The sequence below is a fragment of the Chiloscyllium plagiosum genome, unplaced genomic scaffold, assembly GCF_037043375.1.
Source record: "Chiloscyllium plagiosum isolate Xiang-an unplaced genomic scaffold, Cpla_swu_hap1 HiC_scaffold_14, whole genome shotgun sequence".
NCBI lineage: Eukaryota > Metazoa > Chordata > Chondrichthyes > Orectolobiformes > Hemiscylliidae > Chiloscyllium > Chiloscyllium plagiosum.
In genome coordinates, this window is record NW_028270152.1 from 11455824 (window position 1) to 11471551 (window position 15728).

The 15728-nt window shown below is 44.5% G+C and overlaps 1 protein-coding gene across 1 annotated transcript in view; it reads right to left on the bottom strand.

Annotated features, from left to right (window-relative positions):
• Positions 1-15728, bottom strand: part of LOC122559237 (uncharacterized) — a 177352-nt gene that overhangs the window by 155406 nt on the left and 6218 nt on the right. Inside the window, exons 5-10 of the mRNA XM_087994571.1 lie at positions 15347-15391; positions 12421-12456; positions 8703-8738; positions 6505-6609; positions 3083-3151; positions 413-448 (exon numbers count right to left, since the gene is read on the bottom strand). Coding sequence (XP_087850697.1) covers positions 413-448; positions 3083-3151; positions 6505-6609; positions 8703-8738; positions 12421-12456; positions 15347-15391 — 327 coding nt within the window. The remainder of the gene's footprint in view (positions 1-412; positions 449-3082; positions 3152-6504; positions 6610-8702; positions 8739-12420; positions 12457-15346; positions 15392-15728) is intronic.

Below are 15728 nucleotides of genomic sequence, written 5' to 3' on the forward strand. Positions count from 1 at the left end.
GCCTGACCTGCTGTGCTTTTCCAGCACCACACTCTCGACTCTGATCTCCAGCATCTGCTGTCCTCACTTTCTCCTATGGTAAGACATCCCAACTTCTGGTTTCAAATCCTCCTGCAATGAAGGCCAATATGCCATTTGTCTTCCTGATTCCTTGCTGCTCTTGCCTGTTTGCTTTCATTGACTGGTGTACAAGGACACCAGAGATCCCTTTGTGCATCTACTTTCCCAGTATGTCACCATTTAAACAATACTCTTGATTTCTCACACTGAAGTGTATAACTTCACATTTACTCAAGCTGTAGGGCATCTGCCATACACTCAACCTGAACCCTCCCAGCATCCTCCTCACCACTCACTCTCCCACTTAGTTACATCCAGGCTCATTGGTAGGACGAGAATGTAAAGAATTTACCCGTTGCCCTGAGGCTCCTGGGATACCTGGTACTCCCTGTGGAAAACAAACAAAACGATGCATTTAAAAACAACATTACTGAAGTCTCAATCACGTTCTGAAATTCCCACTCACGATTATGAGGAGCTGAGACACTCCAGCTTTACAAATGAAGGAAGGGAAGTGAAGGTTTTGCTAACTCATCCTTTTCCTCATTAATGCGTTCCTTGAACAGATATCAAACCTGATGCAAAGGTCTCAGACAAAGTGGCACTTTCTCACCTCTACCTACATAACAGATCATGCACTCACTCAGATCGTGGTCTGAGGATCAAACCCCACAGGCTCCTGTCAGTGTTCAGACATCACAACCTGCTGCTGATTATGATGTTTTCAAAAACATTAAAACACTTCCTTAGAAGATTCAAATCTCCCCATTTATCTAACACAAGTAAACCCTCTCAGGTTGATTTGACAGCAATTGAAAACATTTCTATAGCATCTTTCACGACTGCAAATGTCCCAGGATGCCCTACATCCAATAAAGTACTTTTTTGGGAAGTGCGACTGTTGTTGTAATGTAGGAAACAGTGCAGCCAATTTGCACACATCAAGTTCCCATGAACAGTATTGTGATAGCATCCAGGGAACCTGATGTTGCGATGCTGATTAAAGCATCCAGGGAACCTGATTTTGCGATGCTGATTAAAGGGTAAATATTGGTCAGAACACCAGGGATAACTTCATCCCTCTTCCTCAAAATTGTTTCATGGGATCATTTTGCTTCCAAACGTGAGGGCAATTGGGGCCTTGGTTGAACATCTAATTGAAAAAAAAATAGCATTTCCACGAGTCATAGAGGACCGAAAACATCAACTTTGTTCCTCTCTCTGCAAATTCCACCCAATCTTCTGAGTTTCTCCAGCATTTATCTCTAATAGATCATAGCTAACCAATACTGATTTTTGAGCTTAAGTGGAATCTAAATCTACTCGCCTTTGTCTCAGGGATAAGTGTGCTACTAACTGAGCCACTGCAGACATGGACTAACACCTCAATTTGGGATCTGACAGGGACTCTAATCTGCATGGAATTCACCATGAAGATCATACGAAACATCGTGAACTGAATTCACTTTAGTGCTGCAGCTTCAATAGTGAGTACAGGTTTTCAAGTTAACCGTAATTATTTCCATTACGTTTCTTTTTCATTCATTTACAGATGACAGTGTCACTGGCTAGGCCAACATTTGCAGCCCCTCCCTAATTGCCCAGAGGGCACCTCATAGTTAACCAACACTGGTTGTGGGTCTGGAATCACATGCGGACCAGAATACATAAGGATGGCAAATTTCCATCCACAAGGACGTTAATGACCCAGATGGGTTTTGTCCACAAAGAGTTGACAACAAATTCACAGTTATCATTCAACTCTTAGCTTTCAGACTCTGCCTCACTGGGATTTGAACCTAGGCCGCTAGATTTAATAGTCTTGTTCCTTCTCCTGTTCCCTAGCTACTATTCCCTGTCCATCATGCACCACATCTCAAAGCAACACAAAGTCATGTGGAAGCACCATCACAGCAGACTTTCCCACTTCATGATGAACAAGTACAAATACAATTTCACACATGGGTGCAGAGTAATAGTGGTACGAGATGTTAGTTCCTTTGGTCCTCTGCATGGAGGTTCCCTTGCACAGTGCGACCTACATTGAGCTGGTGTCAGCCGTCAGGAAACCAATAGTTTGCTCATTATTTTGATCTGGAATATGATCTGCAGAGAATTGCATGGGTCTGGAAACACACTAAACGTTCACTTCACCATCGTCTTGTTGAATATATATTACACGCTAGGGACAGGCAATGAAATGCTGACCAGTCAGCGATGCCTACATCTCTCAAATTAATAAAATAAATAAAAATTCCTCAACCTATGAGCTGCAGAAAACACTCCCTCAAATCCTGGATGTGGTTTCAACTATTAGAAACATTACACTGATTTGTTCTTGAATGATTTGGAGACACCGGAGTTGGACTAGGGTGTACAAAGTTAAAAATCACACAACATCAGGTTATAGTCCAACAGGTTTACTCGGAAGCACTAGCTTTTGGAGCGTCGCTCCTTCATCAGATGGTTGTGCGGTGCTCCAAAAGCTAGTGCTTCAAAATAAACCTGTTGGACTATAACCTGGTGTGTTGTGTTTTTTTAACTTTGTTCTTGAATGTTAGTGGAGCTGGATCAGTGACAGTATATCATGGCTTTGTACTGACTATGAATATTGTAAGGCATGCTCTGACTTGGCTGTTCATGAAGCCTTACAGAACACTGCAGTGTTGTAAAGCTATGCCAGACAGTGAAAGATAATGTGCTGTTCCAGGTCAAAGCAATTCTGCTCAACGCTGGATCAAATTATAACACAGCATAATGTCGCACAGTAGAGTCCTTACTGCGAAGCATCTTTTTCTAGAATGTTCTGAGCTATGTTGTGTAATGCAATATGGACAAAATGCAACATAGAACTCCCCCTATTCCACTCAAGAAGATGCTTAACCATGTTTACTTATTTGATTTAAATGGAGGTCACATTTTTGCCTCAAATTTCTTCATCTAATTGGAGCCGGCGTCTACTGCCCCTTCTTGAATTGACATTTGATTGTGCTTTAAAGTAACCATTATCTTGCCATCTTACCGGAGTTCCTGAAGGCCCTTGCGGTCCTGCTATTGGGGAGGATGAGTCAAGCCCTTTGAAAAATATGACCTGCAAATTTACGACAAATAAGTGAAGTGAGGGGGTTTGCATGTTTCTGAAACACAAATAAGTGCATGTTCACCATTCAGCTTTCTCTTCCTCTTTGTAACAGCACTTTGCCTTTAAGAGAGATGTGTTCTGTGCTGTTTCTCTTACAGAGAGATGTTACCTCAGTGCTGTCTTCTTTAGATATAGTTGGAATCACAAGTAGGCAGGCTCAGGACACACACAGACCCAGGAAGGCTTTTAGTTTTGTTTTCAGTTAGTAACAAGGTTTCTGCTAACTTTGGAGCTATGTCCCCAGCAGCTAGAGTGAAATCTCAGACAATCTCTTCAAAATCAAACAGGGGCAGATTGTTGCATTTCCAGAGAAAGACAGCGCACGTGAATTGTAATTGTTTTGCTGAATTACATTTTTACCAAAGGGTATGTTTGCTGCCTTTATTGGAACAGATGATGATTAGTGGTTAAATAATACACCATTTCAACAGAATTAAAGTTACGCCAATTCCTTTTTATGTATTTTAACTGTGTTGTAAGATTAAAGTGTGTTTTGATTAAAACCACATGGTGGACCAATTAAATTGCCTTTAAATAAGTATAAAAGTGAGCATCTAGGCTGTGTCCTTACAATACGTTAAAGGTGAGAAGGGTCTGGTCTGGTCCATAACTCTAACCCTACCAGGGTACAGGTGCAATAGGAAGTATAGAAAGGGGGGGGGGGGGGGGGCAAGAGATGAGGGTGAATGATGTTTTTCATAAGAGATAAGGACTGAGGGAGGGTATTCCTGGGAGTGTGTCCAATGTAGTTATCTGGGTGGAACTGAGAAATGAGAAAGGGATGAGGACCTTATTGGGATTGTACTTTAGGCCACCCAGTACTCAGCTGGAAATTGAGAAGCAAATTTGTAAAAAGATCTCAGGTAAGAATATGTGAGAGTTTTAATGGTAGTGGCTTTTAACTTTCCAAATATAGACTGGGACCGCCAAAGTGTTAAGGGCTTGGATGGAGAGGAATTTCTGGAGTGTGTACAAGAAAATCTTCTTATTCAGTATGTTATTGAACCTACTAGAGAAGGAGCAAAACTTGATATTCTCTTGGGAAATAAGGCAGGGCAAGTGACTGAAGTGTTAGTGGGACAGGAAATGATCACAATCCTATTAGTTTTAAAATTGTGATGGAAAAACATAGACCTGATCTAAAAGTTGGAGTTCTAAATTGGAGGAAGGCCAATTTTGATGGTATTAGGCAAGAACGTTCAAAAGCTGATTGGGAGAGGCTTTTTGCAGGTAAAGGAATGGTTGAAAAGTGGGCGGGCTTTCCAAAATGAGATAATGAGAGTCTTGAGGCAGTATGTTCCTGTTAGTGTGAAGGGCAAGGCCAGTAGGTGTAGGGAATGCTGGATGATGAAAGAAATTGAGGCATTGGTCAAGAAAAAGGAGGCAAAACGCAGGTGTGGACAGCTGGGATCGAGTGAAACCCTTGAGGAGTATGAGAGCAGTGGGAATATACTCAAGAGGGAAATCAGGAGGGCAAAGGGGACATGAGGCAGTTTTGGAAAACAGGGATTCCATAAACACATTAAGGGCAAAAGGGTAACTAGGGAGAGAACAGGGCCCCCTTAAAAATCAACGAGGCTACCTATGTGTGGAACTGCAGGAGTTGGGTGAGATCCTAAACGAGTATTTCACATCAGTGTTTACTGTGGAGAAGGGTACGGAAGCTGGAGAACTTGGGGAAATAAATAATGATACCTTGAAAAGTGTCCATATTACAGAAGAGGTGGTACTGGACGTCTGAAAACACAAAGGTGGTTAAATCCCCAGGACCCGTTCATGTGTATCCCAGAACTCTGTGGGAAGCTAGGGAAGTGATTGCTGGGGTCCTTGCTGAGATATTTGTATCACTGATAGCCCCAGGTGAAGTTCCAGAAAACTGAGGGTCGTTAAGGTGGTGCTATTATTTAAGGTGGTAAGGAATAGCAAGGGAACTGTCGACTGGTGAGCCTGACGTCAGTGGTGGGCAAGTTGTTGGAGGGGATTCTGAGGGGCAAGATTTACGTGTATTTGGAAAGGCAAAGACTGAATGGGGATAGTCAGCATGGCTTTGTGCGTGGGAAATCATGTCTCATGAACTTGATTGAGTTTTCTGAAGATGTGACAAAGAAGGTTGATGAGGGCAGAGCGGTGGATGTTGTCTACATGGACTGCAGCAAGACATTCTACAAGGTTCCACATGACAGGCTGGTTAGCAAGTTTAGATAACATGGAATCTAGGGAAAGCTAACCATTTAGATATAAATTTGGCTTGAAGGTAGGACACAGAGGGTGGTGGTGGAGAGTTGCTTTTCGGACTGGAGGCCTGTGACCGACAGTGCGTTGCAAGTTTCGGTGCTGAGTTCTCTGTTTTTTGTCATTTATATAAATGATTTGGATATGAATATGATATGGATATGAGATATGTTTAGTAAGTTTGCAGATGAGACCAAACTTGGTGGTGTAGCGGACAATGAGGAAGATTATTTCAACAAACAACAGGACCTTGATCAGAATAATCAAGGAGTTGCAGATGAATTTAATTTAGAAAAAACGTGAGGTGCTGCATTTGGAAAAGCCAATCAGGGCAGGATTTAAAGTCAGGGTCCTAGAAAGTGTTGCTGAACAAGGAAACCGAGGGGTGCAAGTTCATAATTCCTGTAAGGTGGGGTCACAGACAGACAGGGTGGTGAAGAAGGGTTTGGTATGCTTGCCCTTATTGGTCAATGTATTGAGTATAGGAGTTGGGAGGTCATGTTGCAGCTGTACAGGTCATTGGTTAGGCCACTTTTGGAATACTGCGTGCAATTCTGGCCTCCCTCCTATAGGAAAGATGTCAAATTTGAAAGGGAGCAGGAAAGATTTACAAGTATGTTGCCGGTATTGGAGGATTTGAGCTACAGGGAAGGGCTGAATAGACTGCTGGAGCATCGGAGGCTGAAGGGTTGACTTTATAGAGGTTTATAAAATCATGAGGGGCATGGACAGGGTAAATAGACAAGATCTTTTCCCCCAGTTAGGGGAGTCCAAAACTAGAGGGCATAGGTTGAAGGTGAGATGGGAAGAAAAAAAAAGGGACCTAAGGGGTAACTTTTTAAAGCAGAGGATGGTGAGGTATGGAATGAGCTGCCAAAGGAAGTGGTGGAGGCTGGTACAATTACAACATTTAAAAGGCATCTGGATGGATATATGAATAGGAAAGGTTTGGAAGAATTTGGCCAAATACTAGCAAATGGGATTAGACTAATTTAAGATATCTGCTTGGCATGGATGAGTTGGACCAAAGGGTTTGTTTCTGTGCTGTATCCGTGTGGAGTATCACATACCTGCCCAGGAGGTCCTGGAAGTCCGATCACACCTGGAAGCCCAGGTGGGCCAATGAGTCCTGGCAGCCCAGGGTCTCCACGCACACCTTTAGCACCATCATAACCCTAGATGGATTATCACATAAACAATGAGGAGAAAGTGAGGACTGCAGATGCTGGAGATCAGAGCTGAAAAATGTGTTGCTGGAAAAGCGCAGCAGGTCAGGCAGCATCCAAGGAGCAGGAGAATTGCTTATGCCCGAAACATCGATTCTCCTGCTCCTTGGATGCTGCCTGACCTGCTGTGCTTTTCCAGCAACACATTTTTCAGCACATAAACAATGAGTCAGGATCAGGAAATTATGGCCAGGTCAGGTAAATAGACAAAAACCCGGTAGATGGCAAATAATGTGGGAAAATGTGAGGTGATGCACATTGGCAGGAAGAAAGGAAGGGTAGACAGGCAGGAGGTTGGAAGAACACAGCAAGCAGGCCGCATCAGGAGGTGGAGAAGTCAATGTTTTGGGTATAACCCTTCTTCAAGAAGAATAGAAAAGGTGAATATTATTTAAATGGGGAAAGACTGCAGAAAGCTGTAGAACAGAGGGATTTGAGGGTCCTACTGTTGTGAGACAGAGTATGAATAATAAAAAGCTCATATTTCATGTTCAGCCAGTAATAGGGAAAGGAAATTAAATGTTGTCCTTCATTTAAAAGGAAATGGAGTATAAAAAAGGAAAGTCTTGCTCTAACTATATAAGGCACTGATCAGGTCACAGCTGGAAGACTGAACAGTTTTGACCATAAGACCATAAGACATAGGAGCGGAAGTAAGGCCATTTGACCCATCGGGTCCACTCCGCCATTCAATCATGGCTGATGGGCTCTTCAACTCCACTTACCCGCCTTCTCCCCGTTTTGGGTCCTTATCTAAGCTAAGATATAATGGCATTGGAGGCAATCCAGAGATTGCTCACTCGGTTGATCTCACGTATGGAGGGACTGTGTAATGAGAAGATGTTTAGTCTGGAGCCCTTGGAGTTTCGGAGAATTTATTGAAACATATAGGATTGTTGGGAGATTTAACAGCAATGGAAATGGAAGAGGAATCGGGGTATAATTTACCACCTGCACTGACTCTTCTGTCACGGCATGGTGGCTCAGTAGTTAGCACTGCTGCTTCACAGCACCAGGGACCCCAGTTCAGTTCTACCCTCGGATGACTGTATGTGTGGAATTTGCTTCCCCTTGTTGGTTGGGGGGGGGGGTGAGTCTTGGTCCCGAGTACACAATATCACAATAACCTCTGAAAGAGTGTTATGATACACCTCCAGGGCCAGTGGGACTTAAATTTCGCCCGTCTGAACTAGAGGTATAGATGCTACCATTTTGTAGCAAGGCCCTATTCCTTCCATGCTGCATCACGGTATAGAGGTGAGTGCAACATTGTTACTTAAAAGAGGGCAAGTACGTTAGGTCTGGTAACTATAAGTGAAAGCTAGTGATCTAATTCATTCAGAACATTTATTCAGGAAAAAAAATCTCTTGACTCAAGGGAGATAAATGGCTGGATCATCAATGATTGTGGTTGTTCACAGATATAATTAAATATCACAATCATATAGGATCCTTACACCATTGAAACAGGCCATTTGGCCCAACAAGTCCACACTGGCTCTCCAAAGAGAGTATCCCACCCAAACTCACCACCAACTACCCTATCCTCTGCATTTCCATGGCTAATCCACCTAACCTATACATCCCTGAACACTCTGAGCAAATTCTCATGGTCAATCTACCTAACCTGCACAACTTTGGACTGTGAGAAGAAACCAGAGCACCCAGAGGAAACCCATGCAGACATGGGAAGAACGTGCAAACTCCACACATACAGTCATCCGAGGGTAGAACTGAACTGGGGTCCCTGGTGCTGTGAAGCAGCAGTACTAACTACTGAGCCACCATGCCGTGACAGAAGAGTCAGTGCAGGTGGTAAATTATACCCTGATTCCTCTTCCATTGCCACCAACTCCTCAATGATTTAGTGGCATGGAAGAAGTTAAATTCTTGTTACATGTGGCATAATATTGTGGGTACATTCTGGGCTGCCTTTGAGTTTTATAGGAGAAAAATGACATTTTTAAATGGTTAACATTGACAATAAGCCAAGTAACCCAAGCCATTGGCTCATGCTGGACGAAGCAATGACAAATACGTACATCTCTTGCAGGGTTTCCTGGATCACCTTTCTCACCCTAAAAACATAAATTGAACACAACAGGTTATTAATTAATAAATAAACGGCAACTCCGCAGCGGCTAGGTAACTTACCTTCGCTGAGCACAGCCTAAGTTCTATCTCCTACAATGGCAGCAGGAATTTCATTACCCACACTCCAACTAACCGCCATTATAAGAAGCCACCACAGATGATTTCAGCTGTCCTTGCACTGTTCCAGTGTTTTTTAAATCAGTGTTAGACTAAACCTTACTCACATCCCGAGATAAATACTGCACTAAGTTGGGCACAATTATTTCCCACCATTTATGAGAATTGGTATCAATATGGTCAAAATTGGAGATTCCACTTTCTTTTCCTCCTCACCTTTTTTTTATTTTTATTGGATTAAGGAATGATGATTGTTCCTGGCCCATCCAGAATTTATTGTCCGTCCCTAATTACCCCCAGGAATCTGGGGGGGGGGGGGGGTAATTAGGGACGGACAATAAATTCTGGATGGGCCAGGAACAATCATCATTCCTTAATCCAATAAAAATAAAAAAAAGGTGAGGAGGAAAAGAAAGTGGAATCTCCAATTTGGGGGTGGGGAGACGCTGCAATCAATTTCTATTCATTCACGGGATGCGAATGTTGCTGGCTGGGCCAGCATTTATTGCTCATCCCTAATTGGCCCAGAGGGTAGTTAGGAATCTATCCACATTGCTGTGGGTCTGGAGTCACATGGAGCCAGACCAGGTCAGGATGGCAGTTTCCTTCCCAAAAAGATGTCAGTGAACCAGGTGGCTTTTTTGACGATGGTTTCATAGACTCTGAACTGCAGGTTTTTTAAAACATTGAACTCAAATTCCACCATCTACCATGGCTGCATTCAAACCCAGATCCTGAGACCATTACCTGAATTAAGAGTCTAATGATAATACCACCTGGCACTGCCTCCCCTGAGTTGATACATTTTGGAATCACAGATATGCTGACACGACAGTTACGAAAGCACAACAATGTCCCTACTTCCTCATGAGGCTAAGGAAATGCAGCACATCCACAAAGACTCCACAATGAACATAACTAGGCAATATACCATAAAGTGTTTCACTCTGAAGAGGGTGCAGGTAGTGACCTGGGTGCATATGTGCATAAGTCATTAAAGGTAACAGGTTGAGAGCAGTTAAGCAAGTATTCCATGTTTTATTCATAGAAGCGTAGAGTACAAGAGCAACAAGGTAATGTTGAACTTGTATAGACTCAGCTGGAGTACTGCATACAGTTCTGAATCAAAGAATCCCTACGGTGTGGAAATAGGTCATTTGTCCCAACGGGTCCACACCTACCCTCCGAAGAGTAAGCCACCCAGACCCATTCCTCTACCCTATTACTCCATGTTTGCCCCTGACTAATGCACCAAACCTACACATCCCTGAACACCATGGGGGAATTGAGCATGGTTGAAACTTTATTGCTGGAACAGCACAGCAGGTCAGGCAGCATCCAGGGAACAGGAGATTCGACGTTTCGGGCACAGGCCCTTCTTCAGGAAAGAAGAAGGGCCTGTGCCCGAAACGTCGAATCTCCTGTTCCCTGGATGCTGCCTGACCTGCTGTGCTGTTCCAGCAATAAAGTTTCAACTTTGATCTCCAGCATCTGCAGACCTCACTTTCTCCTCGGGAATTGAGCATGGCCAATCCACCTAACCTGCACATCTTTGGACTGTGGGAAGAAACTGGAGCACCTGGAGGAACCCGGGTCCATGGCGCTCTGAGGCAGCAGTGAGCCACCATGCCACCCAATGCATTTTAGAAAGGATGCAAATCTACTGGAGCAAGTGCAGAAGTGGCTTATGAGAATGGTTCCAGGGATTAGGAATTCCAATTCTGAAGACAGATTGAAGAAGTTGGAACAGTTTTCCTTGGAGACAAGGAGGCTGAGAGGAGATGTGATTGATGTTTTCAAAATCATTAGCGGGCTGGACAGTGTAAATAAGGTGAAGCTGTTCCCAGTCATGAAGGGAGTGAGAATGAGAAGGCACAGAGTAAAAGCAATTAATGGAGGAAGCAAAAGTGATATGATGAGAAACTTTTAACGCAATGAAGGGTTATGTTTTGGAATGCACTACCTGACAGTGTGGCTGAAGAAGGTTCAAATGAGACACTAAAAAAGGGGTTTAGATGGTTGTTGGTGAAGGAAGGGTGTGCAGGGCTAAAGAGAGAAGGCAGGGAATGGAACAATGTGAGATGCTCATTTGAAGAGGAGGAGCCACCACAATGGGCTGAATGGCCTTTTTCAGTGCTGTAACTATTTCTGATTTGATTTGATGTGATTTATTATTGTCATGTGTGCCTAGGTACAGTGAAAAAATTTGCTTTGCATGCAGTACAGACAGATCATATCATACAAAGTGCATTAGGGTAATAAAACAGAGCAAGGAATGCAATGTTGCAGCTGCAGAGAAGGTGCACACAGAGCGAGATCAACAGTAACATTTAAAATTTCACAGCTTCATTCAGAAGTCTGGTAACAGCAGGGAAGAAGTTGTTCTTGAATCGACTTGTATGTGCATACAAACTTTTATATCTTCCGCCCAATGGCAGAGAATATACCCAGGGTGGGAGGGGTTTTTGATGATGTTGGTTGCATTGCCGAGGCACTGGGAAGTGTAGATGGAGTCAGTGGATGCAAGGCTGGTTTGTGAGATGGACTGACCTGTGTTCACGATTCTCTGTAGATTCCTGTGCTCCTGAGAAGAGCAATTGCCAAACCAAGCTGCGAGGCACCCAGAGAGGATGCTTTCTACGGTGCATGGGGAAAAAATGGTAAGAGTCCCTGTGGACATGCTGAATTTCCTTAGCCTCCTGAGGAAGGAGGGACATTGTTGTGCTTTCTTGACTGTAGCGCTGACATTCCTGTGATTCCAAACTGAGAGAGTACTGGGCCGCAGGAGCTCTAGGTAGACTTGAATTCTTTAACAATTTCAGAAGCTCCTTATCACGCCTGTCTGGTTCAGCAACAACCCAGTGGGTCTCACTGCTTCAAGCTCCACCATCATTCCAGGAATTATTGCCACAGACAAGCTCCCCCTCCCCACACCGCGTCAGGGTGTGACTCAGTGCAGGGGGGCACAAATAAAAGATGTGAAATGTTTGGGAAGGGGGCAGAGGGATTTTGGGAAGGGGGTGAAGGAATGTTTGGGAAAGGCTAAAAGGGATTTTGGGAGGGGGAGAGAGATTTTGGGAAGGAGGGAACACGGATTTTGGGAAGGGGAGAGAGATTTTGGGAAGGGGGTGAAACGCGGATTTTGGGAGGGGAGATGGATTCTGGGAAGGGGGAGCAGGGATTTTGGGAAGGGGAGCAGGATTTTGGGAAGGGGAAAAGGAATTTTGGGAAGGAAAGAGGTATTTAGGGAAGGCGGAACAGGGATTTTGGGAAAGGAGAACAGTGATTTTGGGAAGGAGTGACAGGGATTTTGGGAAGAGGATAAGGATTTTGGGAAAGGAGAACAGGGATTTTGGGTGCGGGTGAGTGATTCTGGGGAAGGGGAGAGGGACTTTGGGAAAGGGGAGAAGGATTTTGGGAAGGGGGAAGAGGGATTTTGGGAAATGAGTGAGGAATTTTCTGAGGGGGGAGTGCTCGGGTAGAAGGCCCATATCTGGAATGTCTGCCCTTGGTTCGAAATAGAGTCAACCAATTCCTCGTCCCGCCTACCTTTTTTCCATCCTCTCCTGAAATCCCGTTCTCTCCCTAGGGAAAAGCAGAAAGATTAACACAGAAATGTAGAAAGTATGTGGGCCATTCGACCCTGCGAGCCTGCACTACCCACTCTGCACGACCATGTCTGATTGTGCAAGTCAGTATCGTACTTCTGCTTTCTCTCCATACGAGCAACAGCAGGAGGAAGTGAAGTCGGATCTGGCTGGGCCTCATGTTGGGGTCTGTAATCCATTCTATACCTTTGTGCTCCCAAAATGACAAAACAGAAAAGTGGGAGAAAGAATCACAAGGAGGAGGTTTCTGTCAGGCTTCAGGACATCCCAAAGCACTTTATAGCCAACCATGTTCTTCTGCCGTGTTGCTGTTATTGTAACCTAGGGCAGCCAACTAGCGCACAGGAAGATCCCACAGAGATGTGAGAATGATGAGTTGTTGGTAAAATGGGTTGAGCAATAAACATTGGCTCAAGAGCACTTGGGAAATGCACGCATTCTCTTTTATTAAGAAAAAACAGTGCTACTGGATCTTTATTTCCACTTGAAACGATGTGTTTATTTTCATTGGTTCCTGTCACTGGCTGGGTCAGAATCTCAAGGAGGGCAGTAGAGAGCCACAGAATCCCTGCAGTGTGGAAGCAGGTCATTTGGCCCATCCACATCGACCCTCCGTACAGCATCCCACCCAGACCCACCCCCTACTCTATCCCTGTAACCCTGCATTTCCCATGGCTAACCCACCTAACCTGCATATCCCTGGACACTACAGGACAAGTTAACACAGCCAATTTACCTGCAGCATCAGGGGTAACCTGATAGAGGTTTATAAAATCATGAGGGTCATGGATAGGATTAAAAGATCAGATCTTTTCCTTGAGGTGGTGAAGTCCAGAACTAGAGGACATAGGTTCAGGGTGAGAGGGCAAAGATTTAAAAGGGACCTAAGGGGCAACCTTTTCACACAGAGGGTGGTACGTATATGGAAAGAGCTGCCAGAGGAAGTGGTGGAGGCTGGTACAATTACAGCATTTAAAAGGCGTCTGGATGGTTACATAAAAGAAAGGGTTTAGAGGCTAATGGGCCAAGTGCTGGCAAATATGACTAGATTAGTTCAGGATATCTGGTCGGCATGGACAAGTTGGACCAAAGGGTCTGTTTCCGTGCTGTGCATCTCTATGAATCTATGACCTGCACATCTTTGGACTGTGGGAGGGAACCAGAGCACTGGGAGGAAACCCACGCAGACACAAGGAGAACATGCAAAATCTACAGTCATCCAAGGCGAGAACAGAATCCAGGTTCCTGGCTCTGTGAGGAAGCAGTGTTAACCACTGTGCCACCCTATTTGGGAGAATTGCTCAGGCTCTGCTCTCCTTGTGATAGCTTACCTGTCTCAGGCCAGGCTAAGGCCTGGGAGTGGTGGAGGCCTCAGTTTCTTCCTGAGGGAGTTGGATTTGGAAAATCCTGTTGGGTGACGTGAAAAGAGAGGCCTGGCTGAAATTTTTTTTGGCAGAGGTACAATGTGACAAATGGCCTGCAGTTTTTTTTAAACTCATCCAAGGCTGTGGGTGTCAAAGTGGGCCAGCTGTTGTCGCCCATCCCTCACTACCCTTGAGAAGCTGGTGATGAGCCACCATCTTGAACTGCATACAGTTCTGGACACAGAACTGGCTCAAAGGCAGAAGACAGAGGGTGATGGTGGAGGGTTGTTTTTCAGACTGGAGGCCTGTGACCAGTGGAGTGCCACAAGGATCGGTGCTGGGTCCTCTACATTTTGTCATTTACATAAATGATTTGGATACGAGCATAAGAGGTACAGTTAATAAGTTTGCAGATGACACCAAAATTGGAGGTGTAGTGGACAGCGAAGAGGGTTACCTCAGATTACAACAGGATCTGGACCAGATGGGCCAATGGGCTGAGAAGTGGCAGATGGAGTTTAATTCAGATAAATGCAAGGTGCTGCATTTTGGGAAAGCAAATCTTAGCAGGACTTATACACTTAAAGGTAAGGTCCTAGGGAGTGTTGCTGAACAAAGAGACCTTGGAGTGCAGGTTCATAGCTCCTTGAAAGTGGAGTCGCAGGTAGATAGGATAGTGAAGAAGGCGTTTGGTATGCTTTTCTTTATTGGTCAGAATATTGAGTACAGGAGTTGGGAGGTCATGTTGGGGCTGTACAGGACATTGGTTAGGCCACTGTTGGAATATTGTGTGCAATTCTGGTCTCCTTCCTATCGGAAAGATATTGTGAAACTTGAAAGGGTTCAGAAAAGATTTACAAGGATGTTGCCAGGGTTGGAGGATTTGAGCTATAGGGAGAGGCAGAACAGGCTGGGACTGTTTTCCCTGGAGCGTCGGAGGCTGAGGGGTGACCTTATAGAAGTTTACAAAAGTATGAGGGGCATGGATAGGATAAATAGACAAAGTCTTTTCCCTGGGATCGGGGAGTCCAGAACGAGAGGGCATAGGTTTAGGGTGAGAGAGGAAAGATATAAAAGAGACCTAAGGGGCAACTTTTTCACGCAGAGGGTGGTACATGTATGGAATGAGCTGTCAGAGGATGTGGTGGAGGCTGGTACAATTGCAACATTTAAGAGGCATTTGGATGGGTATATGAATAGGAAGGGTTTGGAGGGATATGGGCTGGGTGCTGGCAGGTGGGACTAGATTGGGTTGGGATATCTGGGCGGTGTGGACAGGTTTGACTGAAGGGTCTGTTTCCATGCTGTACATGACTTTATGCTGCATTCTGGGAAGATGGCTGGGTGGGGGTTTGCAGGTTGAGGGTAGTGTACTGTCAAGGAACAGTATCACACTTCCCGTGCAGGTTCTGTAACTCGTCACAAACACAGCATTCACCTCCTCTGCACTGTCAGATTCCAGCGTCAGTGGGATATTTTGTATAATAGTTTGGAAATACTTACATTCTTTCCAGGAATTCCTGGCTTTCCATCAATCCCCGGTTTACCCTGGAGACAGACAAAAAAAAGTCAATCAGCACACTAATAATAAAAATCTGTTTGGGTATTTTATTTCCTTACCTCCTTTCATAAGAAAATGTTGATACAGGGCATGGTAAAGACTGCTCACCCTTCTTAGCCTCATTTAGACAGTAAGTGTTGGAAGACAATTGACTGTAGGTAGCATCACAGTCAACCCACATGCCGTGCTCAGCACAAGAGTCAGTGAACAAGAATGAGACCCCTGGCTAACATCTCCTCACCCCGCTAGCATTTAACAACTAACAATTCTTACCGGATTGTGTTTGAGAATCCTGGCATTGAGGTTAATGAAAAGGGCAAAGAA